General features: G+C 36.1%; 1 protein-coding gene across 2 annotated transcripts in view; it reads right to left on the reverse strand.

The window, feature by feature from the left end:
- LOC108979026 (sensory neuron membrane protein 2) overlaps positions 1–23310 on the reverse strand; it is a 60419-nt gene extending 37109 nt beyond the window's left edge. Inside the window, exons 1-5 of one of the 2 annotated variants that reach the window (XM_018926985.1) lie at positions 23178–23310; positions 17972–18135; positions 1705–1862; positions 1484–1631; positions 1101–1238 (exon numbers count right to left, since the gene is read on the reverse strand). In XM_018926985.1, the coding sequence (XP_018782530.1) occupies positions 1101–1238; positions 1484–1631; positions 1705–1862; positions 17972–18082 (555 nt within the window). In that variant the 5' untranslated portion in view covers positions 18083–18135; positions 23178–23310. Of the gene's footprint in view, positions 1–1100; positions 1239–1483; positions 1632–1704; positions 1863–17971; positions 18325–23177 lie in introns of both variants that reach the window. The other variant, XM_018926975.1, reaches the window with a different exon arrangement.
- Positions 23311–26200: the final 2890 nt, after the last annotated feature.

A 26200-nucleotide genomic window follows, 5' to 3' on the forward strand; every position in this document is an offset into this window, starting at 1 on the left:
AGTTGCCTCATGCGAGTCGGTTATCCACCGCTCTTAATAACATCGAAAATATCAAAGAAACAGTGCTTGGAAATCGTCGTGTTGAAATTAGAGTGTTCACAGAAGATTACAACATCTCTTATGGATCGACCTGACAAGTCAATGTCTTGGATATGAAGGCTGTCATTGCTAGACTCGTGCCAAAAGACCAGAATGTGTTGTAATAACAAAGTGAATATGACGTCGAAACTTTTAAATAATCTAGCCAATCACGCTCCAAAAATCAAAAAGAAGCAAAATTTGCTGAAGCCACTGATAGCTGGAAAAGTCGAGACCCTTTTAGGGCTGGAATGAACGATTGGACATAGTATAAGCTGTTTTATATAAAATTTCAATAAAATTTTATATTTCAATGAATCAATTATATTTAGTCAATGTGACTAAACGAGAAGACGCAAATACAAGTTTGAATTGAATTAAACTTATACTACCTCTAGAGCCTATTTAGAAAGCAATAATAAAGATTTGTACTAAAGCACGTGAAAATGTAGTTTTTTTGTCACTTCGGATCATGTATGGGATGGTACGTTAAGGCACCAATATCATCTGTTGTTCAAGGTGTGATGCTCGTGTACGCAGTACTCGTCATATCCTTGTAATAGATGGCTTCAGCTTATTTTTGAAATACTCTAGGTGTGGAATATCTAATATTTCACATTAATATTTGACCTCTGTATGGCCGGATAAATTGATTTACATTGTGTCTGCTGCCAGTATGTGTGTCGATTGTGCCTATCTAAGAGCCTAGTTCAAAGAGTGAATTTATACAAATTTTCGAGAAATTTGGTGGGAAACAGGTAGTAATGATTATTAGTTAGTTAACCCTTTCCGATGTACCCGTAATTGTATAAATAATTTTTGTTAATGGGTTAAGTGCCCGCAATTCATTGCAGGCCATTTGATGAGTTAGAAAATTCAATATAATCGTCAGAATGAAAGTAAAATTTAGTAAGCTACCCACTTAATCACCAATTAAAAGCCGATTAGTTATAGCAAAAGGATAGTAGAAGGTACATATTAGATAAATTTTAGATTTTTGTTTTGATATATAAAAAATTTACTTTACGTTTCCCACGTATGCGCTCCATCAGACGTTTCAATACACGAACGCCTGGCGTACGGTTGAGCCTATGGTTTAATCTATTCGCAAAACCCTGAAATATATCAGTTATTTCTCTTTCGAACACTTGTAAAAACGCCTGTAAATAATATATATATATTCGATTAATAAAAGTGTATGTGCGAAGTGGACTTAATTTAATTTCACGAAAGATTTAGAATTTGAAAGAAATATTTATTGATGGCAGATCAAATTTCACTTTTCGCCCGTAAGTTTGCTGCAAAATATCACAAACTCTTCGCCTGTAAGTATCATAAATAAAAGCCAATAAATATTTCTTTCATGAATTCAATGCACTCCAATCTTTCTTTGTCTCTTGCTTACATTCATATGCATATTGAGCACCACAATGTGATCGGATTGTGTGTACGGTGCTGAGGCTTCTTCATCAAATTCAAAGTGCTGATCCTGCACATAGCTAATCTTAGAACCATCACGTGAGAAGTGCTTCACCTTCTTGCGACGATATTGCCTGCATTTTAAAGAGTAATATTACCAGTTACAAGTAGTGAAAATTTTTACGTAAACACTAAGTCATCACTTACCTGTATACATAGGGTCCGATCTCCTCCACAATTGGAATGGCGCCTTGTTGTATCTTATGCGCGTTGGTCACGTTGAAAATATACACTTTGAAGGTCAACGGCTGTGGGAGTTGAACGAATCGCTTGTATTGTTCAGAGCCATCAGCAATAATTACACTCTGGTGAAGAGAAATGCAAGAGTGTGGTGAGAAGTCGTTTAATTAATTTCGTTTTTTTTTCATATTGATCGACTATAAATTAATATGTTGTCAATGCAATTAATAAAATAAGTTCAAAAGATTTGTGAGATAAGCTTAACGAGCGCTCCGTTCGATGTAATTATCCTGTGATATATGGTCACGGCATATCGGTGGTATTGAAATGCATACGTAAGTAAGGACGCATTAGCGTGGATCTTTTAATGTAAGAGACAATCTTAATAAGTTAAATGAGGCTAAAGTTATTTGGCTTGTCAGCTATATTTTTTGTGGAAAAAATGCTCTCACTAAGTGTGTCTGCAAATCTATCCAGGGTATGTCTCTCCAAAATCGTGTTTCATCGTTTTGATACTATAATATTCCACTTTGAGATTGTCAATAGGCTAAATCACAATTGAAAGAAAAATTCGAAAGAAAAAATTAATATAAGAAAAAAAAATCTTTTGGATACAACTGAGTTTTGGACCTGCTTATATAATATATAGTACGACACATTTATTTAATAGGTGAAAAGAGACCTCAGCTCTTGAAAGAAAAATGCTACAGGGTCACACAAAAAATGTGTGTAGTACACTGAAAAAAAGTGTGAAAAAATCCAAGGACTCTTACCTTTAAGAAAAAGAGAACTATGTAACTTGCTAGATGTCATCCCAGGGAACTTACCCATAAAATCTCATCTTTAGAAACTTGTGTGACTGTCGTTTTTTCTAAGGTTTTCTAAGAATTTTTTACAATGAAGTTTAAAAAATGTAGTTTCCAGAAAAGCACTCTAAAGACCTTACTTTCTCACTCCTGTAACTTTTTGAATACATTAAATTTTGGAAACTTACTTTAGCAGCCTACGAAACTGTCAAACACGATGATCCCCTTAAAGTAAAATGGTGAGAATGTCGCTTGAATGACGCCACCTAAAACAATAATATCTTTGCGCGAAGTAGTTTTCACGATATTAAACGGGAGTTCCTGGACATTTCCGGAGCGTTCAATAACGCCTCTACGGAATCTAATCTCAATAGAATCCAGTCAATAGATGTTGATCCTGATTTACAACGCTGGATTAGAAGCCTTTTGTCATCTAGACGTATAAGAGAAGAGTTGGAATGACCAAGGAAGTCTATAGAAGCACTCCGCAAAGTGAAGTGCTATTTGCTAAGGAACTTGAAAGGTAAACCCTTAAGAGAGTGGCATATGCGGACGACATGGTTATCATTCCGCTTTCTATGCATGTGGGCAGATGCTCGGCACAACTTGCAGGATCTCTCCCTCTCTCATACACCGGTGGTACACAGATGTTGTAAGACTAATTCTGCTTTACGGTGCAGTAGTATGGTGGACAGGCTTACGGAAACCCATCTACGGGAAGCCAATGGAAAGAGTTTAGATGCTAGCTGCGCTGTGCGGAAGCTTTAAGAACAAATCCAACTACGGTTCTTGAACTGGTACTGGTAGTAATCTCGTATCGCATATCGGAAAGAACTGTATTGAGATCAGGGTAGTAGTGTAAAGTAGTGCCAGAAGCAATAAACTGCACTTTTACACAGTACTAGGCTACAAAGGAATCGAGTGCAATGAAATAGTGGACGAGATTGCCAAGAATGGTGTACGGAATGAAATTCGCGTAAAGCGCAGGCGTCCTAAAGGACACGTCATGGACCCAGCAATGTTTTACATCTGAAAATTTTTTGTGCCTTGCCCTAGAATAACAATGAGTTATTACCATTTACGACTATATGCTAAACACTGTGGTAAATTCTTTTACTGGCTCTCATTTTAAGAAGAGCCTTAATAACTCTTTCCGTTCATATACATATACATACCTACAAATGACGTGAATGTATTAGCATTCTTAATGTGCTCACGTAAACAATAAATAATGTAATTTGATTGCGATTTTGGCGCGATTCTAATAAAAAATAAATATAATATCGTCAGGCATTCTGAGTTTATTGTTATGAGGGTAATTTGCATTCTTTGTACTCTAATTATATAGTTGAAACATTAAAAAATGGGTCAAGTGACTGAAAGATTAACTGAAAGTATTCCATTATGAAATTGTCGCAAATTGTCAACTTTGTGCTGTCAACGTTCATTTAGCTTGTTTATTCCAAACGACACAAATATTTTTCAAATATGTTAATTAAAATTTTTTCGAAGCCTTTAACCCCTTCGCTTTAAATTTAGGTTCAGCGTATTATGTAAATGATTGCAAGCGTTAAATAAAAGTATTAATTAGAAGCTCTTTATTGCCACACTTATTATAGCGGTTCAGAGTAATATTCCTCATATAATTTTTTTGACGTTAGTTTTCCTTTTTTAACGTATAGAAATATTTGAGATTTTTAAGGATAGATAGATTTTTTTTTGGATCCTACTATTGACACATAACATATAGCCAATGTTAAAAGGGGTATAAACATTGGCGCCGTGCAATGTTGAACTTGTGGAAATATTACTCTCTTTTAATATCATTATCGGCATCACCATCCAAATAGTAGTAGTCATTTTCAGTCTCAGAAATATCACTAATAGTAGTGAATAGATATGTCGTCCTTGAGAATCAGAGTTTCCTACAGCTCACTTTACGAAAGTAGGACTGTCTCTGTTTTCAAAATATACCCCTTTTTGGGGTGTTCGAAAAAAAGATAGATAAAATAGTAAATTTCGTCTTTGAAGCTTGTTCACTCTGAGGTGGTTTCACTAAGATTTGCTGAGGCTAGGATGGCCGGGATGCTTCAGCTTCAATCCTTCAAAACCTGGAAACGGTGAATCGCCTGGCTGTTTTCATCTCACCTAATTCCATAATTGTTTTGATAAAATGAGCCTGAAAAGTTTTTTAGCCTTACTCCATATACATAGGTCTGTTTCCAGTAACAACTTCTACGATTGCGACAAGACGAATCTTGTTAAGAGCAAGTAAAATTAGTAGATCTCCAGCAATTTACTCCAAGTAGACCAATGTAAGATTACAAATTACCTTTATGGTTCACAGCGAATCCGCTGCAAACGGGCACACAAAGGAACCTGATAATGAACAAACTTGATGCTGTCATATACTCTAGTTAAATTTGGCCCACAGTGGGTATGTTAATTAGCGTTGCTATACTGTTTTCGAAATTAATGCACGCATCCCTGAAAGAGGTTAGGCTTCGGAGCAATTCATTCTCTGCTATATTAATGGCTGCCATATGTGCTTGAAAACGCAGCAATGTTGTGGTAGCCTAAAGGTAACCCAGATGGAGACCGCTTCTTCAACCTATTCCTTAGCTTTAACCCATTCGTGAAAAAGCCTGCTTCGCCTTAAATCCACTGTAGTCGCATTTCATCCACATTCGCTCGTTGGTATGTGAGCAGAGAGATAGCCACCTGGAGTAGACTCGGTCCCATGGTGAACTTAGTTTTCAAGGATGCAGTTGGAGAAATATAATATTTCACAAAAACTTTCCTTGGACTATTCCATGTACCCAGACTTCTTTGGTCTGACAACGACCTTCGCAGCAATACACCTCCTGGCTATACCGATGGATGTTATTGGTGATTATAAAGCTTCTTAGCGAGTACAGCTTTTTCGAGCGCTCTCCAACAATCGAAAAATACACAGAATATTATTGGTGTTGCGTACTAACTTTTCTATTAAGGATAAGCCGCAGGTACGCCACCATGTCAGATTGCAAGTGAGAAGAGACAGACCCCAAGGTTTTTATACATCCTGGTAGGGAAAACCATTTCAGTTTTGATTTCTCGACAGTTTCTGTTCAACCAATGGAACATTACACTGAAATACCTGCACGCAAAACAGAACAGAAACAGACAAGAAATTTATATTCTAGAGAGATGATTATCAAATATACCCATAAGCCCTAAATTTAGTATCCTCTGATAGCTCCAGATCCATAATTTTTTAGGGTACTTGTTGTACACGTTATTTACTTTATTTACAAATAAACTTCATCTTTAGAAACATTTTTTATTCTTCAAAGTGTAAGCGTATGCTATTTTAAAGCATAGTTTTTTTCTATCCAACTCAGTATGCCAAACCAAGTATGTGATGTTCTTGGAAGACTTGTCAACTTCACATAGTTCAGACTAGTAATCAATAGCATGAGACCTCGAAGAAAGCATCGTTCTGTTTTTTATAGACTGATGTTGTAAACTGATCTTCACAGAACTTTAACATATAAAGTTATATATGTTATTACGGTAGAAGCATTCAGCAATAGACTTATCGAAAATTTGTGAATGACGTCGTTGTTCTTCGAATGAATTATGCATTTTACCTTCTAAATGGCCTTAGTAAAGAATGCGCTTTAATTTATGCGTGTCTTTATGTGGCAATTCGAACACGCCGTGCATGGTAAATACCAAATGACAATATATTGTCCTCACGATCCAATCAAGTGTGACTAAAAAATAAAATTCCAAAAAAATGTCACTCGGTGGCCAAAACCAAAAATAGTCACCTCGACTTGAAATCAGTTCTTCTAGGACACAAAGAATGCATTGACAGTCAAAATCGTTGAAATACTAAAAAAAAAAGCAGCACGAAAAGTTTTAAGTGTTTTTTTTTTGTACGCCATAAGTAGCAACAAAAATGCATTCTCAATGCTCATAATTAAAATTCTGTTCGCGTTGGGCGATACAAATTGGGGCCACGGCAGCCGATTCGAAGGAGAGACATGTAGAAGAAGCAACAACAAAGCGGCTATAGTTGGTATAATAGCAACAAAAACAAGAATAATATGTCCATTAAAATGACAACTTGGCTAATTTACATTTAGTTGGAACAGCCTAAATTTTGTTCTGTTGTCATATTTCAGCGATCGGTGCTTGTTGTTTGCCTCTTCTTCGTCTTCCCCCTGTTGAATGACAAAAATGTTATTTAGTGTTAAGCCATTTTAGCTGTTCGCATGCAAAACATGCATAAATATTAACAATTTAATGGTCGAAAAAGCAATTAAATTTTACAATTTGGCATTTTTGAATGAAATATTTATGCGGTCGGTATGGTTAGTCATGCTTTGGATATGTAATCATGCAGGTATTTTTAAGTATTTTTATTGAACATTCTAGTTTTGTAAAAGAACAGCAAAGAATAAAGGTATTAGGTAGGTATTAGGTAAAATTGAAATTCTCCCGACCCGACGAAAAATATTATAAACTAGATCGGTGAGATTATGTCTAAATGGTTAGACAATGCCGGTCAATCGTATTCAAATCAAAGAGTATTTTATTTCAGACATGTATTTGAAATTTTTGGTTTTCTTTTCAGATCTTATAGCTGATTAAATTTCGGTGGACTTGAATTAGATCTGCTCGTTTAAGAGAACACATATTTATTTGTAAAAAATCTTACGAAATAATTTTTATAGTAAAAGAAACATTTGCTTTAAAATAGGCTTTAACCTTTAAAGAATATTTTTCTTGAGAAAGTTTTAGGCCTAGTAAAAAGAAAAACATTATTTTTCCAATGCATCACTTTAGTAGTATGTAGCTTGCGTTGTATAAATGAGATCGGGTTTCACCCTTATGCCTTCACCGTTTGGAATCATTTCAACAAGGCTGTACACAAAAAGAAGTTCCATATACGAGTGCCACACGAGTTAACGCAACACAACCTCATCTTCCATGTTTCTTCTTTCTTTTATGATAACATTAAGCGAAACCCGTTGGCCAAGTTTTAATTGGTTTTGCTGTGCGCTAGGAAGCATTGGCATAAAATAATCTGCCATGAGCTCCTCCTTTATGGCCAAGCTCTTGACGTGGACCTGTTTTATGAATAATTGGACCGTCTAAATAAATCAAACGCTCGGAAACGTCCAACTGTTATCAATTAAAAAAGAATTGTATTGTCATATTATGTATCCACCCGGAGAAGTCAGGTTGTGAAGTTCTTAAGCATCTACCTTTCGGTCCAGAACTGCCACAAAGTGATTCTGTTCTTATCGATGGCCACAATTTGCTGGATAAAAATTCTCTTCAAGAGAAGCTTGCGAAAATTGACTATTAAAGTATTTCGCCAAAAGGAAGGGTGGTTTTTAAGAAAGTGGCGCTATGAAAATATGTTACCGTCAAAATAGCAACATATTATGAAACAATTTCGACCTAAATCGAATAATTTCAAGTATGCTAAACAAAATCTTCAATTTAATGCAAAAATACTTGACTAAACACTTAAAAAAATAGTGATAATAGTTAATAATAAGTTTCTAGAATAATAAAATATTTCAATAATAGAAGAAAACCTCTCTTTCGACCTAGTATTGGCCAAACATTCCGACTGCACTGTTGTAAAAAAAAAAGTTGAATGTATCGAATACAGCTGTCTGGAATAGCCTTAATTTCATGTCAGAAAGGTATGAACGAATACACGCATCCTCCAAATCTGGACGAGAATTCGACGCCTTACTGCATCAGCCCTCCGGATTATATGGAGCGTTTGGTAAAATGATTTTTAGAAAGAACTGCAAAAAACGGAATTGTTATAGAGGTCTGGAATATTTTTTTTGGAGATTGATGCTTTGCTTTAGACAATAATCCATACCAATTTTAGTATCAGGGAAAACAAACTATTGAATTACGACTTCATAAATTTTACACATAAATTTTTATATCTAACTTTACTTCAATTTGTGTGAACATGAAAAAATTTAGTTGGAAATATGATTTCACCGAAGCCAATATTCTGAACGCGGCGGGATGCTTATGCTCTTTTATTGTTTCTTTCACACGAACTTTGCGATGATTTTTGTTTATGTTGGTATACCCTCATTAACAAAATATGGTAATAATTTTGTTTAAATCGTCTAGTGACAACTTTTCACATAATGGGACAGTAAGGACAGAAAAAATCACTATTCAAAGACAGTTTGGCCTAAGCACAAATCACTGTCTTCAGGTTATAAAAATGAAAAAAATTATCTTCAGTGAGACTTAATGACACCTTTTACCTTTTACCACTATGGTACATGAAGCTCGGCCTGATAAAACATTTTACTCTGCCAGAAAAAAAAAAAACAAAGCCTAGAGGTGACAGTGGATTTGTATATATATTAGGGTGATTGAAAAAAAAAAACATGTTTTTGCGTTTGGTATTCTGAAAAATAGGTTCCTAGACACCTATAAGAAAACCTCTCCGAAAACCTATGAGTTTCATTCATAATGATTTTTTTTTCATTGAGTTATAAAATTTATAAGAAATAAAAATGTTTCCCAAAAATAATCAAACTATTAATGGTTGCAGTTTTGCCTCTTTTAAGCGGTTGGGTTTACGGAAAAATCGTATGAGACCTTTTTTGTAGAGCATTCAATTTTCTACAAAATGTAAGGAACAAAATATTTTTGGAAGTGGTTGGAAGCGAGATATAAATTTTTCTATTTGATTCTAAGAAAAAAATGGAAAACTGTAAGTGGGACGACCTTCCCGTTACAATTAAGAATTCATTCTTGGAGAGGCTTCCTGAGAGGTGTCTAGGAACTTATCTTTTGAGAGTACCAAGCGAAAAAAACATTTTTTGTTTTGAATCACCCTAATATATATATATATATATATATCTGAAAGAGAAATTACCCAAATTCAAGGAGAGAAAAATGAGGGAATATTTGAAGGTTCACAACTACGGTAACTGTTAGAGAATAAATCTTTGAAGAAGAAAGAAAACTGGTCAGGAAAAAATCCCCTGGAATTGTTTTGTGAACGTTGTTAAAAAATTTCTAGGAAAGCATAATTAGAAAAATTAAATAAACTTATAATAGCATATAAAACTTTGTGGTCTAATATGTGTTTAAAAGTACATGTGTTGGTTCTCATATTGGTTACTGACAAATTCGGGCGCTGTGAGTGACAAACAAAGCGATTAGTTCCATCAGGCCATTTGCTATCAAGAGAAATGGAGCACTACAATACTACTAGTTTATTATTGTGGACCCAAAAAAAGACCTTCTAGAAGCCAAATATTCACAAATATATTTCTTCAAATATAGCTGATGATTGTACTTTTTAAGAAAATAAATGTTTTAATGTCACAAGTGACCGAGGTGAGTCAATTTCCTTTCCATTCACATGTTATTGTATAGTTTTGATAATTTTGAGTTTCCATTTTTGGAATAATAGGAATAAATAGGAAGGCAAAATGCTTTGAACTTATATCATGTACTTCATTTCAAGTCCAAGTTCAATTGGAAATTATGTATTTCATTCAGGTTTTGGCTAAATGGTAGCCGCCCGCTCACTATCCAACAATAATGGATGTGTGGTGCAATTTCAACCGAAACTGCATACAAAATAGGTACTGCTATGGTCGTAAGAAAACCAATAACAACAAATAAACCTTTGCCATCTTTGATTATTACGAATGTGTGCATACCTTACGTTAATGAAAATAAACAAGCTCAGTAGAAATATTTAGCAAATATTATTATATTTGAACAGTGTTGTATACAGGGGCTAAATTGCAGATAAATTAAGGAAATGTGTGTGCAATATTCAAGCGCCGCATAGATAATAACCCACTCGTAGTGAGGTGCGCTCGTGCCCACAAGTTCATAGTGCAGTTTCGAGGTGCAATTTGCCACGTAAATTAGTCAATTATTATTATTATTTTTTTTTTTATTAAACAAACTTCGTCGCAATGCTTATTTGTTTATTGCAAACACTTTAAAGAGCGTGAAAAAACAGCATGCCTATGAAATTCGTATTTAATATGAAAGCATTCGTATTTAATATGTTGCCTCAGGCAACAAGCAGCTGAATCTCTCGCAATTCAAATTGAGAGTTGAAGAAGCCGAAGGTGACACTTTCTCAAAAAAAGTTAAAAAGTCAAACAATTCCCTTAAAGTGAAAAATACAGGAATATTACACAAATTTATTCAAATTACTGTAAATAAAGTATATGTACATGTGCATACATATATTTTTATGGATATGAATAAATTGAAACTTTTAGGTCTTAAATTTTCTTCAAAATGTTGTACAAAAACTTAGTTTAGTATTTCAAATACAAGAGTAAAGGTTTTCAACTATCAATCGGGTCTGATTTCTTTAGCTCATGGAGATTAGTATAAGATAATAAAAAGGATATACTCGTGAATATTTTTTAATCTGTAGAAAATAAAAAACGTTTACTTCGGCTGCAACGAAACCATTAGCTTGGTTTAGATCGGTCAGTTTGTATGGAAGCTCTATGCTGTAACGATTTGATATGAACATTATATTCGGTGATTATACCGTTGCCCTAAAGAAAAACTTAAGGCGAATTTTGTGAAGATATCTCGTCAAAAAAATGTCTCCAGTGACATGATATCGGCGATTCTAACAAATGAGAAGTTTCCGATTATAAAAAATGGATTTATCATAAATTTTCTATTGCTTAGAAGGATTGACTAGGCAGACGATGCTAAACGCACTTCAGAGGTTTTAGAAGTTGTGAAACGATTTGAACTATTTTCGTAAGATTCTATTACAAAGAATACAGCAGGTATATCTTTAACAGTCAAATATTTATATTTTTAAATAGAACTTATCGATATTTAATCTCTATCTATTGAAATTACGTGTGATCCAAGTAGAGGAACTTATTTCAATAGCCCTTTTCAGGCAGATCACGCGTGAGCCATGTCAAGCTGTCATCCTATGTTTATTCAGTATTGTTTGGTATTTCATCGTAGAAATACTTACGCCTGAACAACGTTTACAAATCGTTCAATTTTATAATTCAAGTTCGGTAAAGAATGTATTTCGAGCGTTTCGCTTTACTTATGCTTAACAGAATCGGCCTACAGAGAGTATTGTTCGCAACATCATCATCCAACTTGAAACCAGCATTCATTAGTGGATAATATTCGACCGAATATACCGTAGCTGATACTGAACACGAAGACCGTGGAGAGTGGGTTTGGCGCCGTTCGCAGTAATTAGAACTGACGTATGGGACGACTTGGCGCATTTTACGCCGATTTCTTAAAATGAAAGCGTACAAAATACATACGCTTCGATCTATGGGCTCTTGAAAAGTTCCAAGACGATTCTACGCTTTCGAGCCAAATTTTGATCAATGAAAGCAAAATTGCCGCATTAGGGACGAAGAGCATCCTGCAGAGATTAAATTACATTCAGAAAAAGAAAATGGTTTGATGTGGCTTATGGGCTGTTGGAATCATCGGTTCATATTTTTTCAAAAATTATGGCGGTGAGAACATAACCCTCAAAGGCGTTCGTTACCGTGGAATGGTAGCCGATGGCAGAATTGAAGCTCGTAACCTCTCAACATTTGGTTTCCCAAAGATCGCATTAATCAAATTATTTATTTAGAGAATCCTTTGTGAGTAGATGATTTGTCATTTTGTGGCAGTCGATTGGTTACCAAAATGTTATATCACACCGTTAGACTTTTTCCTGTGGAGATTTGTAAAGTCTAAACTCTATGCGGACAATCCCGCTTTGATTCACTACAGCAAAACATCACACGTGTTCTTCGCCAGTTGCAAGTCGAAATAGTCGTACGAATAATCGAAATTTGGGCTCTGAGACGTAGGCGCGGCCGACATTTGAAAGAGATAATCTTCAAAAAATAAATGCAAAAAAATGATTAGTAAAGGTAGGGAACCTACGAATGGATTACTCTTTAGAAGAACTGTTGAACTGAATCTACACATATTGTGTATTTCGATAAATTTCTGTTAACAATATCAGAAAGGTTTCTTGAAATGGTAATCGAAGAGGGTCGAGATCCATGAAGCTGAAAACTTCAGGGAATTATAAAACGAGAAGAAAGTAGGTCAAAAATGGAAAACTAGAAACATAGCCAACAAGTTGAAGTTGAAACTAACAAGAAACACGTTAGCTTGGGCTGCATCGAAGCTAATATACCCTTTACAGGTGCTATATGCTATAGTAGTCTGATCTGCACAATTTTTTTTGGAGACAATGTTGTTACCTTAAGCAGTAAACCGTGTCAAATTTCGTGAATATATCTTGTCAAATGCAAAATGTTCTATACCAGCACTAAATTCCGATCGTTCAGTTTGTATGGCAGCTATATGTTATAGTAGTCCGATATCGACAGTTCCAACAAATGAGCATCTTCTTGAAGAGAAAAAGAAGTTTGCAAAATTGCAAAAGGATATCTTAAAAACTGAGGGACTTTGTCGTATATATACATACAGACGGACAGACAGACAGACGGACATGAGTAAATAGACTCAGCTCAACATATTGATTTTTTAAATATATGTATACTTTATAGCATCTACGACGCTTCCTTCTGGGTGTTACAAGCTTCGTGGCAAGCTTAATATACCCTGTTCAGGGTGTAATGATAGTATTAAGGACTGCGCATTTGGTGTGGGTTTAAAGTTAGGCCAAGAAGCAAAATATGGGCGAAAATATATATTTTTTCATCTATATACATAAGTTAACGATCCTTATTTAGAAAGTAATCTTTATACATTTGCTAGCAGCAAAAATTATTTCTGAATACAATTTTTGTCTATCTACTTAAGGTATAAATAAGCCACCTAATCAAAATTCATAATTCGCCAAGGTGCGCATGCGTGTCGCGTGCGTCTCTTTCAATGGCTTTTCTTCACACTTGGCGTTAGAGCACGAAACAGAATTAATTAAAATACAAATATTGTTGTAGGTTAGTGCTGCTGATTATTCATAACAGCAATAACTTGCCGTTGTTGTTGTTGCAGCCATTTTCCCATTCAAGATTTTTAGCACGTTTCGGTAGCGTCCCAAAGCGCACATTAACACATAAAAGGCAAATGTGCCAACAACAATTAGCAGCGCGGCTAAAAAAAGCGGCGTGGTAATGTTAGCAACACGTTGCTGGGAACATACATATGTTGCGCAACATCCACGCGCTTTTTTGCTTTGTGGTTGTGCATTTAGACTGCTGTTGGCTGCTTTGAATTGCGGCGTGCGGCTTTTTGTTTTATTTTCGATTGTTGTAGCGCTTGAAATTGGCTTTTCTTCTGTCGTGAAGACTGACGGTTCTCACACACACACACACACACATAAATAAATGTGCACTCCAACGCATGGTGAATTTTGGGGCCATTGTCAATGCGTTTTTTTATTTTATTTTTTATTGTATGTTTGGTTCGCATTTTTACGCGAATTTTGTTTTGATTAAATTGTGCTAATCATTTAGTTTGCCATTTCCATTGTTGTAGTCTTTTAATGACTGTCACTGGTGTTGCCCTTGAATTGTCTGCAATTAGATTTGCGGCATTGTTTTTATTGTGACGCATTATTCGCCACACTCACCGCTCAGTTACGGCAGAAACTTAGCGCCGCCATTCCCAATTACCCGTCCATAATTTTTTTTTATTTTCTTTAAAGATTTACCTGTCTTTTTATTATCGCTTTAATTGTATGTTTTTCATTGACATCAGATTTCGCGAAGTTTTAGTGATTTTCGGCCGACAAGTGTAACTTAATTGTTGCCGCTAGGCATAGTTGTTGTATTCGTCGTATCGAAAAAATGTCCAATCGCATCGACTCGTGGTCGTTTATTCTTGATTCTTTTTTTCACTTGTATTAACTTCGCCCAAGTGAGGCCACCGGAGAGAAGATTTTATAGAGGTTAAAAGTAATCTCGTCCAATTTTTATATTTTTTGTTAAAAACTGTTATTTTGGTATTTGTAGTGCTAAATGGTTTTTTGTTCGCTGGTTAATGGTCTTTTGATGCTCGCTAAATGTATGTCTGTATGGATAGATAAACATTTTTATTCTTTTTTTAGATCTGAACTAATTAAGCTGACCTAACTCACACTTAATCGGCGAAATCGTTGAACTTTGGATTGCACTTGTTGTTGAAAAGATTTGTTGTTGATTAACTTTGAGAATATGGACTTACAAAGTCTTCAACGTATTGGAAAAATAAATAGGGGGAAAGTAATGAAAAATATTTAGAAACGAATACTTAGTTCATATATATTCACTAAGCATTTAGTTTTCTTCATAGTTAGAAGAGGGATCAGATCCACTTCATCGAGCGATTGATCATAGAAGATAGTAGGTGTCCCTTTTCTATAAATCCTTAACTAGTCTTTAATGTAAATACTCAGCTACTTGCAGGGAATTTTAATGAGGTTGACATTACTCCAAATTACCTCAGCTCTGTTTAGCAAAATATAGGGAAATGATATTTTCTGGTCATACTTCTGTGATCAAATTGAAAGGTGAATTTTGTCTATTTCATCTCCTTCAAAGTAATCCCCTCCCGCTGCAATACCCTGATGCCAACGAATTTTCCAGTCATCATAAGACATTCTCCGTTGTGTTGGCCATCAGAACTTTCTTCGATTCAGCTTTTTTATCCTCAATTGAGTCGAAACGGTGTCCTCGAAGTGGTCATATGAAATTGCTGAATATCCAGAAAGTACACGAAGGTAAATCAGGCGAATGCGGTGGTTGCGGCACGATATTAGTTGAAAATGTAGAGAAATGTTCAGTATGAGAGGGTTCATTATCGCACTTCTTTGTTTAATAAATTTAGACAAAGAAAAAACCGAAGAATTCATTTTTAGAGTCTCACAAAACGACACGTATCTCATATACTAATGAATATTTCGACGTCATTAACAGTAGTATCACTTAAAATTACCGAATCGAAAAATCCATCTTACAATTTTATGTAGTAGTATGTTTAATTTCTGAAGTAAGATTAGAAAATCGAGGTATTTGGTTGAACTGTCATTTGGGTACTTAGCCAAAAAATATTTTGTGAAAGGAATGTTACCTAAATATTAAATCTACCATCAAAACAAGAACAGACGAGATCAAATATCCGACTCATTCTTCAAATGTTTTCTGATCATATTAACTTTTGATCTGTCCTCAGTTGAAAATTATAAAGCTGGTCCCAAGTCCTTATATTGTTCTGATATATGCACTATTTTGTACATGGTTAACTGTCTGCATGCTTAAAGATCCGACTGCTTCAATTTCTGTTTTCACGACAGATGAGTATGCGCAACCGCAGCATATTTTTGGACACTGTAGTAATAAAAATTTTCGGGTGCGTTGCGCAGATGTCCGATAGTGGCGCTTAAGTCATGCAGAAACTCACACCGCTTCACGTAAAAAATGTGTCAGGTAACCAAACACACACGGTTATAAATGACAGCAGTAGGGTTTGGCAGAGGTAAGTAAGGTAATCTCTTCCCAGCACATACGTGACGAAATATCACTTTCTCTTCTCCCGAGAGCATTACCAAAAGTGCAGACTTCATTAAGAAGTTCCAGGCTACCCTTAGCATTATGGCTGCATGAAATGTTACTGCCTAGGGATATTAGATTTAAGTAGTACCCCGCCGGCTCGCAAATTTCGGAGGGAATTGATGCAGGAGTCGCTGGACCATGTACCAAACTGTCCATATCTCTGGGAAGATTTTCGACCATATTTCAAACAGGGGTCTTTGCTTTAAGTCAGTGCGTAGATATAAACGACCAACGCAACCATTGAAACGAACGTATTGCTGTACTTAGCGACAGTTAAGCGGCACTTAAAACGATCTTTGCGTACGAGATCAAATTGTTATTAGTTTAGGAGTGTGTCGAATAGCTGAATAGTCTATCAGACCGTAACCATTATTGCCGTCGGTCTCATACCATCAAGTAGCAGCTCCGCAAGAATGAAGGAATGGGCAGAAGCAGGCAACAACATGGGCCTAGTTTCATGTGAAAATTGTCGGTTCTGCGGCAACTCCAGAACACCCAAAAACACAGCAGTCTGTAGGCGTGGGATATAGACCCTTGGAAACATGTTTCCAAATAGGGATCACATCGCCTCAATAGCAGCTGAGAGTATATTGGAATTTATCAATATGCTAGGGCTAAATGACTCGCAAAACTGTGGGCTTTAAACAGTGATCAGTAGTGAAACTCATCAATTACCACGAGTTGTAGTTAGATTGAGGCTCATTGATCACGACAAACCAAGAAATTAATTGAATCGAGTAAAATTACATGGATTCATATTCAAATAAAGAGTGTTGTTTAGACGTGATTTTTCAAGAAAATATTATACAATAATTTAGCTTTATTGTAAGAATAACGGTTCGCCTTTATGTTTCAAAAATGATTTTTTGCAACTGACTGCTGCGATTGTACGTATGTCAGCAACAACGTGCCGCAACGCGTGCCATGGCATGTGGTCTGTATAGGGCTTATCTATGTACGTAGTCCTCACCAAAAATTGCCATCAGTAAATTGATCGTTTCGTTAGCTGTATGCTGTATGTTGCAACCATCAACTTGGAGGAAGAGTTCACGCATGAAAAAATCTTTAATAATGACATTTATACTGTTCTCCATTGACTGTACATAATCACTGGATTCAATTTGGAATAAATATGGTACATATTGATGATCCCCTTTGATCTGCTTAGAACGCACCAAACACTGATTTTTTGAGGATGTAATGTCATTTCAACAATGACTTCCTGATTATTTCACCAACTTTTTGGTCCCATTTGTTTCGAAGTAAGTCTGTTAATTATGTAATCAAAATGAGGTTAAATCAAGTAACAGCTGTGAAAAAGACAAAGTCCGAAAAAATGATGGCCTCATTGTAAATCATACGTCTAAAAAACACTCGTTATCCGTTCCATGAATGCCAGAAAAATAGGAGTTTAAACCTCTGTCTAGTCTTGACTAGATTTAAATATAATCCTATTCAATCTTTCATTTCAGTCAACTTAACAAAGAAGGGTTGCTGAGATATATATATATAGTTCGGCCTTACTCGTTGCCTTTAAGGATACATACCCCAGAAAAGCGCTTAAATATATATTCCTTTTCTTCAGAAAGTCTCTTATATCCAATCAAATAAGAATGAATCTCAATGTGATCTTTTAATCACATAGTCAATAGCTACTGAATACTCTCACATTATTTATAACCGGAATCGTTGGAATTATAATTCGATATGTGATTACAACTACTTTATAAAACCAAATACCAGAACATTTTATCAGCTGAAGGGATAACGTTCGTGATGGTTCCAATAATAATAGGCAAAACATATACATGTGCATGACTACGATAACTTGCAACTCATACTCACCTCTTCCACCTTCTTATCGACAATGTTGGGGAACAGGAACCAGCCGCAATAGGCGCCCAGCGCAGCTGTCAGCAAACCCAACAAGCTGACGATCAATGACCAATGGAACATCTTCGTTGAATACCAAGGTATCGGGCCGGGGAAGAGACTCTTGGCAATTTTTGCTGTGGTCATGAGGAAGCAGCAGGGATAACAGAATGGCGAAAAGTTACTAAAGTTGCCCGACTTAGAATGTCACCAAATAATTTACACACACACAAAAACACAGATATGAATTTACTACGTGAACTACGTTTGCACTACGAGTACTATATGTATATGTATGTATGCATGTAGATATGTAAACATAAATTCTAAGATGAAATAGAGAAGACAATTAAATAGAATGCTGGTAAAATGAGGAGGTAGAAGTTTTGTAGAAAGAATGAAGATTGTAAACGCGATTTTATGGATTTACTTTGCTTTATGATTCAGTTATTAAATATTCACTTTTTCTATATATTTGTCCGATTTGGTAATTTCTAGAAAGCACTTTATTTGTTAGCGAAGATCTGCGTGGTAATTCAAACACCGTTAAAACACTTGTAATTGCGGAATTTCGTATTAATTTCACGGTTGCAAATACACAAATAAATTTCGTAGTTTTTATTTACTTTTAAAACTCTGGGTTAACACATTGTCAAGGTATGTATATATAGTATGTGTGCATAAATTGAAAAGGTGTAAAGTGGAAGACTTAGCGAAAAGATAAATAAATGACTCAAACAGACGTGCTTCTCGGCGATGACAAAGAGGTGGACGACAAACAGAGTAGATAATAAAAATATGAAAAGCCAAACAAATAAAAGAAAACTGATAATAACATAAAGCATAATGGAAAAGGGAGAAGAAGTAAAACTATGAAAAAATCACTATGAAACAAAGAGAAACAAATGTTTTTTGAGAAGAAAGTCTCTGCACAACTATATTGAAGATTGAAGATTTGAACAATTTTCCCATCAAACAGACATTGGATTGGTAAGAAAATATCCGAGATAATGTTAGAGTTTCCGAAGTAATTAGAAAAATCCCCTCCGCTTAAGCTGATCCCAATCGCGGCTTGAATCAAATAAGGTATGGATAAATGGTGATCCAAGTAGAGGAACTTTTTTCACGGATCATCGTTAGTCGTGTCAAGCTGTCTTCTTATTATTGTTCAGTATTGTTAGGTATTTCATCAGGAAAATCCATTATTGGATAGACCACTTCCAGCAAGCAGGGGAGAAAATATAGCAGCCGTAACTGACAATGCATACGAAAACCGGTCGAACTTCCCAAATGACATGGCTGGCTCTGTGGCCTATTAAAAAGTTCGCAGAAGATCGACATTTTAAGCCAAATTTTGTTCAGCGATGAGACCCATTTCTGACTTAATGGGTATGTAAATAAGGAAAACTGCCGCATTTGCGATGAAGAGTAAACTGAAGAGAGAAAACACAACAGTTCTGTGTGATTTGTGGGTCGGTAATCGGTCCATAGTGGCCGGTGAGAACGTCACCGTCAATGGCGACCATTTTCGCGCCATGATAACTGACTATTTGATGTCTTACATTGAAGCCTGTGATCTCGGTGATATATGGCTTTAACAAGACGGCACCAGTTCGCACACATAGCATCAGTCAATGGATTTGTTGAGAGAACACTTCGGTGAACAGATACTTTCAAGTTTTGTGCCGGCCGATTGGCCACCAAGACCATGTGTTAGACATAAAGATTTAAGGTCAAGAGATGCCGACAATACCGTTTTGAAATGTTCGAACAAATGATAGAAAGATAGACTCAATGCATGGACCATCTGAATAGTAGCCGCAGCCAGCTCCTAGTGCCGCTAGTAGTACCGCTGATTGTCTAATATTTGGCAGTCTAACCTCAAAATAGTTGGTGAACATTGAAAAAATAAAAACTCTCTAGGTGACACTGGAAACTGTTAGTTGATACTCGGCAATTAAAAAAACCATCCCAAGACAAAGTAAAAACGAATATCTTGCTAACATGTGACTACAGGGGGTCTGGACATTAAAAGTTTTGAAATGCAGGTCTTCGTGGGCTTTCAGTTGCAAATCCAAAGCAAAATAACCAACGCGTAGTACTTGGGACTATGTTAGTAATTCAGAAGTACAGTCCTCTCTCGACGAACAATGACCAAGTTCTAGAAGTCACTCATTATCCGCGTCCTGTTATATGATGAGTCGGCGTTACGAGTTTTCGAGAGAAATATTTCGCGCAAGATTTATGTTCCTTTGTGCATTGACAACAGCGAATATCGCAGTCGATGGGACGATGAGCTGTACGAGATTTAGGACGACATTGACATAGTTCAGCGAATTAAGAGATAGTGGCTTAGCTGGCTAGATCATATCGTCCGAATGGATAAACACACTCCAGCTTTGGATACCCGTTGGGGGAAGCAAAAGTAGAAGAAGACCTCCGCTCCGCTAGAAATACAAGGTAGAGAGGAACCTGTCTGGAATTGGCAGGCAATAAATAAATCGCGTAATCAGCTTCGAACTTCACCATGACCGAAAATATCATTTTAGAAAATATTTTTGCAAATCGTATCTTAATGAATATCCATTCGTATCGCTTTTGGATTTATAAGGGTCACCACGAAGATGACTTCATTTCGATTTCATTTTATTTCTTTTGCTAACAATTACTAATGGTTCAGATAAATGTTTACTAGCGACACTACTGTGGTGAATACCAATTTGTTTTGGCTTCGTGTTTACACTCGTGAGGATCACTTAAACTTAAGTATACCGTTCATCACTGTTATGCTTTGCTTACGGTTGTTTGCACTTGTATTGAGAGGTGCAACGTTTGCAACATCTAACCGCTGTACAAATATCCGGCCGCGGCGTAACTGCGTTGGTGATAGTTGTTGCAGTTGTCGTGTTTGCTGTTGACGCACTGAAAAGCGTTTCGTATGCGTACTGTTATGGCTAGCTAGTTGCATGCTTCAAATGAAACTAAAAGCATACGAAATTGGAAGTGAACTTGCACATCGAATTCGTGGTCACAATGCCGCTACCTGGCGTTATAAAAGATATTTATCAAAACAACGAGTTGTGCGGCGTAAGCGTGACGCCCGACCACAGCGCACATTCAACGGACCAACGGTCATTTTCATCCATGCGGGCTCGTACATCAGGGGTTAGGTATCAATTGATAGATTGTGTTCGCGGATAGATGATTGCCTTCACGAAAATAATTTGCTTTAACAATTGCATGTGGTATGCAACAATTATGACGTTCGATAAAATCGCTCATCATCGTTACTTACTTTCGTGGCACTCTAATTTGCGTATATTTTGTTGTTGCCATGAGTTGTTGTGTTGCGACTGACATTATATGAGCCATTGCTGATTGATTGCATGAGATTTGTGTAGGGCGCAAATGTCGGACAACAAGAACAACAACACCAACGTAAATGGATAGTGCGAACGTGATGTACATAAAGTAATGGATATTGTGGGTGTAGTTATGCGATGCTTTTACGTATTTGTTGTAGGCTTATGAGTACAGCTTGGCATAGTTACCGGTACAGCGTTTGATGTAGTCGGGAGCAATTCATAAGCAACTCATATACTTTTTGAGGTCTTAGGAATATATAGGGTGCCATATATTAGCAACAACAGCTTCTGTTTTTTTTGAGCTCGAATGATACTGGGCGTCGTTTAAGAGCATTAATAGATTTTATTACTTACTTTTATGGATTAGGGGGATACAGGGTGCCGTTTGTGGACAATAAGAATATATAATACAGTTTGCGTAAAATCTGTAGAGACAAAGATAATGTTTTATGAGTTCTTAGATAATTTTACTAGGAATTTAGAAAATACAGGGTGCCTCTTGTAAACAAAACTAGTTACTCGTACGGTTATTTTACAAGCACTTGAAACTGCCTAAACAATTTGCAAGGTATATGGAAAATACAGGGTGCCGTTGGTTGGGTGATAAGAACTTTTGTTGCTGATTGTGATGTATCTGGGGACATGAGTGAGTCATTTCATATGACTTTAAAAGTGCGGGTAACCTCTAATAAGTATTTTGAGGATACAGGTTGCCATTTGTGCAAATGAAAACTGCTGGTACCATTTTTAATAAAATAAAGGAAAAAATTATTTGGAGGATACAGGGCGCCTTTAATACAAATTCGAACAGCTAATACTATTTTGGATATATAGTATCAAAAGAGACCAAAAAACTATTAATTAAGCAGATAATTTAAAAGTGCTAGTGCAGTTTATGATTTATTACAGGGTGCCGTTTATAAAAACGTGAACTGCTGGTACAGTTTGTGATAACATATTATAAAACGAAAGTGAACAGAAAAGTATTTTATAAGCAGTAGGAGTAGTTAGAGTAGTTGCTGATGTTCTTAGAAAACAAAGGGTGTCGTTGATAAATATGGGAAGACCAAAAGGATCATTCTATAAGAAAAACTGTTGCTGATTTTTTTTTATGTCGTATTTTGAATACACAGGGCGAGTTCAGTAAGTAGTATGAGCTGCTTGTAAACTTTAAGTTCTATTTGGGGGGTGGCGCTTGCCAGTTAGTTGGGGTTTTAACCAACGTAGTATTTTATAAGAAACAAGATCTACTGATACAATTTATGTTATATTTGGGAAAACAAGTGTCTCAAAGGGCTTGAAAACACCGGCCTAGACACGATCGCTCTACAAAATAAGAGACCTTTGTATTTCGAGGCCTTAAATCGTTGTCAAATAGTGAGTTGGAAATTTCAAGCTCCAAATGTCAATTACTAGAGCTTGCCAAAACTAGTCTATATCAGTGAAGAATTGATAGAAAAACAAATAAATGGACACACTTAACACTTTACACGCAATAAAAGAGATGCTTTGTTTATGGTTTATAAAGAGGTTTCTTTGCATGCAATGTTTTTTTTGCCACACTACACACAAGTGTCTCGAAATTACCACTTTGGGAATAACTTTAGCAACTTTTTGTACTTTTTTGTTGTATTTTCTCGTTTTCTGGTATTTTTTGATACTTTTTTGGCTTATTTTTCTGCTTTGTTATTTTTCGTTTTTTCTTGTTACACTAATTAACCTTCTTTTGTGATTTAATGTATTTTCAAGCAATTTATACATGTGTGTATGTATGTATGTAGACACAACCGCACCACTCAACTAACATTGCATACCGTTTAGCGTTTCTTTTACGCGTAAATATAATCGTGTGTGTATGTGTACCACTTCGACACTTTGAGACTTAATTTCCACGTCTTCTTCCACATTCAACACTTTATTAACATCTCATTTGTGTGTGCGACTAGAGTTGAGCTTCAATTAAAACTAAAACTGCCAAACTAAAAAATCTCCAAGCCAAGCTGAACTGATTTGAACAACGACGCAGTTGACGCCAGCAGCGCAGTCGCTGCATTAAGGCAATGTCAAAAGTAGCTATGTATGTATGTGTGTATATACAGTAGTAATAATATCGAAAACTAAGAGAAAAAAAGCGCACAATAAATAAATATAACTGACACACATACATACACACATGTGCCTTCCTAATTGTTGTAAGTGCCCAAAACAACAACAATAATGCAAATAATCAAAGCACAAAGCGTGCACACACATGTGTACAGTGTAGCTGCAATCGCGCAGATCTTTACACAGATAGACACATACTCATACACAAACAAAAAATTACTTTGTAGCGCCCCTTATACCTGTGCAGCGGCGGGCGCCTCTATTTTAGTTTTTGTTGTGCGCATTTCAACTCATTTTGGCGTCCTAAAGGTTGTCACAACCACAACTGCGCACAAATACACACATACACGCACACATGCATGTAAACATACTTTTCAAATGCAGTGTCAGACGTCATCACATTTGTTTGCCGGTGCTTGTTGGCTCTGTCTCCGCACTCACTCTCTTCGGTCGCTCTCGAATTTTCGCTTTTGCCATTTTTGATCAGCTTCTTGCAGTCTTTTGCATACCAAAGTCGACCAATGTTTGCGTTGTCGTTGTTATTGTTGTTGATCGTTTGATGTCTTCGTTTCGCTTCATTTGTTTTTACAACGCGTTGATGTTGTTGTCTGCTTTTGGCCTTTTTGACTATTGAGCGGCGTCAACGTGTATATTAGAGTGGCTTTTTGGCTAGAGACCTTCGGCGGCGACGGCGTCGTTGCTCGTCAAGAGCACCTGATCGTGATATATATGTATATATATGTCATATACAAATGGTTCGGGTGTAAAGAGGGAGAAAAAAAATTAAGTCGCCAACAAAGGTTTATATATTACACATATTACAAAGATAAACATGGATGTAAGGACGTTTACCGTTTACCATTTCCTGCTTCTATGTAACAATTTATATATTTGTATATATTTGTATACATATATACATGCAAGTATGTATGTCAGTACGGCAGCCAGGGATTTTTTACCACTAACAACAAGCACGGCAACTTCTTGCTCAATTAAAGGTTAATAACAGCCAAAGACTTTACCTTCGAAGCGCTTGTATCGAGAGGATAGTCATAAGACGTAGTACTAGTATAAAAAATGCTTTAAGTACGAGCTTCTACTTCTATCCGCCATGTGTCATTTTCGAAAACTAGAACAAGTTTTACCGGAAGCTCTTTGATTGGAAAATTACTTTTGAAGTTTAAACATTGACCGACTAGTACTGATCGTTAACAGAGAACTCGTTTGGACCCTTACACCGCTTACGCGATTATAACGGAGTTAATAACAATGCGCCAGTCGTTGCTTTTTTCGCAACAAATGGAAATTCCAAGCAAGGCCAGAATTTTACACATATGGTCTTTTCAATGGAGTGCAACTCTTCCTCTTCCTCTGCTGCCCTCGGCGGGTACTGTCTCGAATACTCTCAGAGCTGGACTGTTTTCATCCATTCGGACGACATAACCTAACCAGCTTATCCGCTTTCTGAGCTATGTCAATATCATCGTTTATCTCGTACACATCATAATGACATCGACTGCGGTATTCGGCGTTGCTATTGCGCCTCTTGACTTGTAGAAAGTGATCTTTGTTCGTTACTTCTCAATTGCCTACTCATTCCAAAGTAGCACCTGTTGGCAAGAATTATTCTGCATTGGATTTCGAAGCTGACTTTGTTGTTGGTGTTAATGCTGCTTCAAGATAGACGAAATTATCTGGGACGACTATTTGTTTGATGACAAGAGATATTTCGTCGTGCACTTGTTTATTACCAGACTAATTTTCTACGCTTCTTTTTTAAAGTTGGAGCAAGTAGATGTAACGCAGCGGCGCAGCTATGGTATCGATGTCATGGGTGTACGCCAACAGCTGAACACTCTTATAAAAGATTGTGTCTTCTCGGTTCAGTTTTGCAGCTCGAAATATAACATTTTCTCCAGCAGTGGATTGATGTAGTCGGAGAGGTCCTACCTGATACTGACGGAGCTTTTGGTATTGTTCAACATCCAAAGCAGATTATTGAATCCATAATATGTACTTTTCTTTTTGATCTTATATTTTTTTTCCAAGATTTGCGTCATCTCCAGAATTAGTCGGAATTAGCATTAATGTTTTTGAAGAAATTTGTTTTTGAGATTTTAGTATTTAGGATTTTGTTAAATCATTTTAGCTTAGAGCTAAGTTCAGTGTGACTTTAAGAAAGCTCTCTCTCTCTCTCTCTGTATCTGCAGATACCCTCCTGGAAAACTGTAGTAGAAAGAGTGGTAGTCAGTGTTCACTCACCAACTTTGAATTATTTGAGCGAAAAATTTTTAATAAAGATTAATTTTATTAATATTTTTAAACAAAAAAGTAAATAAATTTATTATTTATTTGCATTTAGAACTATATAGAAAATTCTGTCTCACTAGTCTTCGTTTTTCATTCGATTTATTGAAACACATTCAAGAATTCTAGGAATCGAAAGTGATTGTGAATTTATAATGCTCGATAGAAAATAAAAGTGAAGTGTGCCAACACGAGAGATCACAAGGTCAGCATTCCCTCCTGTCTATCAAAGCAAGATAACATATGTACTTAGATACAATTATATCAGCACGTACTGTATATGTAAATAATAGATGTGCGCTGAATTTAAATTGACAATGAAGAAGAAATACAAAGTGGCGACTGTTGACACTTTGAGCGATATATTTGTGCTTATATTGGGATGAGTAAATGAAAAATGTATATCGATATACTTTGCATTATT

This window comes from Bactrocera latifrons, unplaced genomic scaffold (genome assembly GCF_001853355.1).
Source record: "Bactrocera latifrons isolate USDA-ARS-PBARC rearing strain unplaced genomic scaffold, ASM185335v1 scaffold_1, whole genome shotgun sequence".
Lineage (NCBI taxonomy): Eukaryota > Metazoa > Arthropoda > Insecta > Diptera > Tephritidae > Bactrocera > Bactrocera latifrons.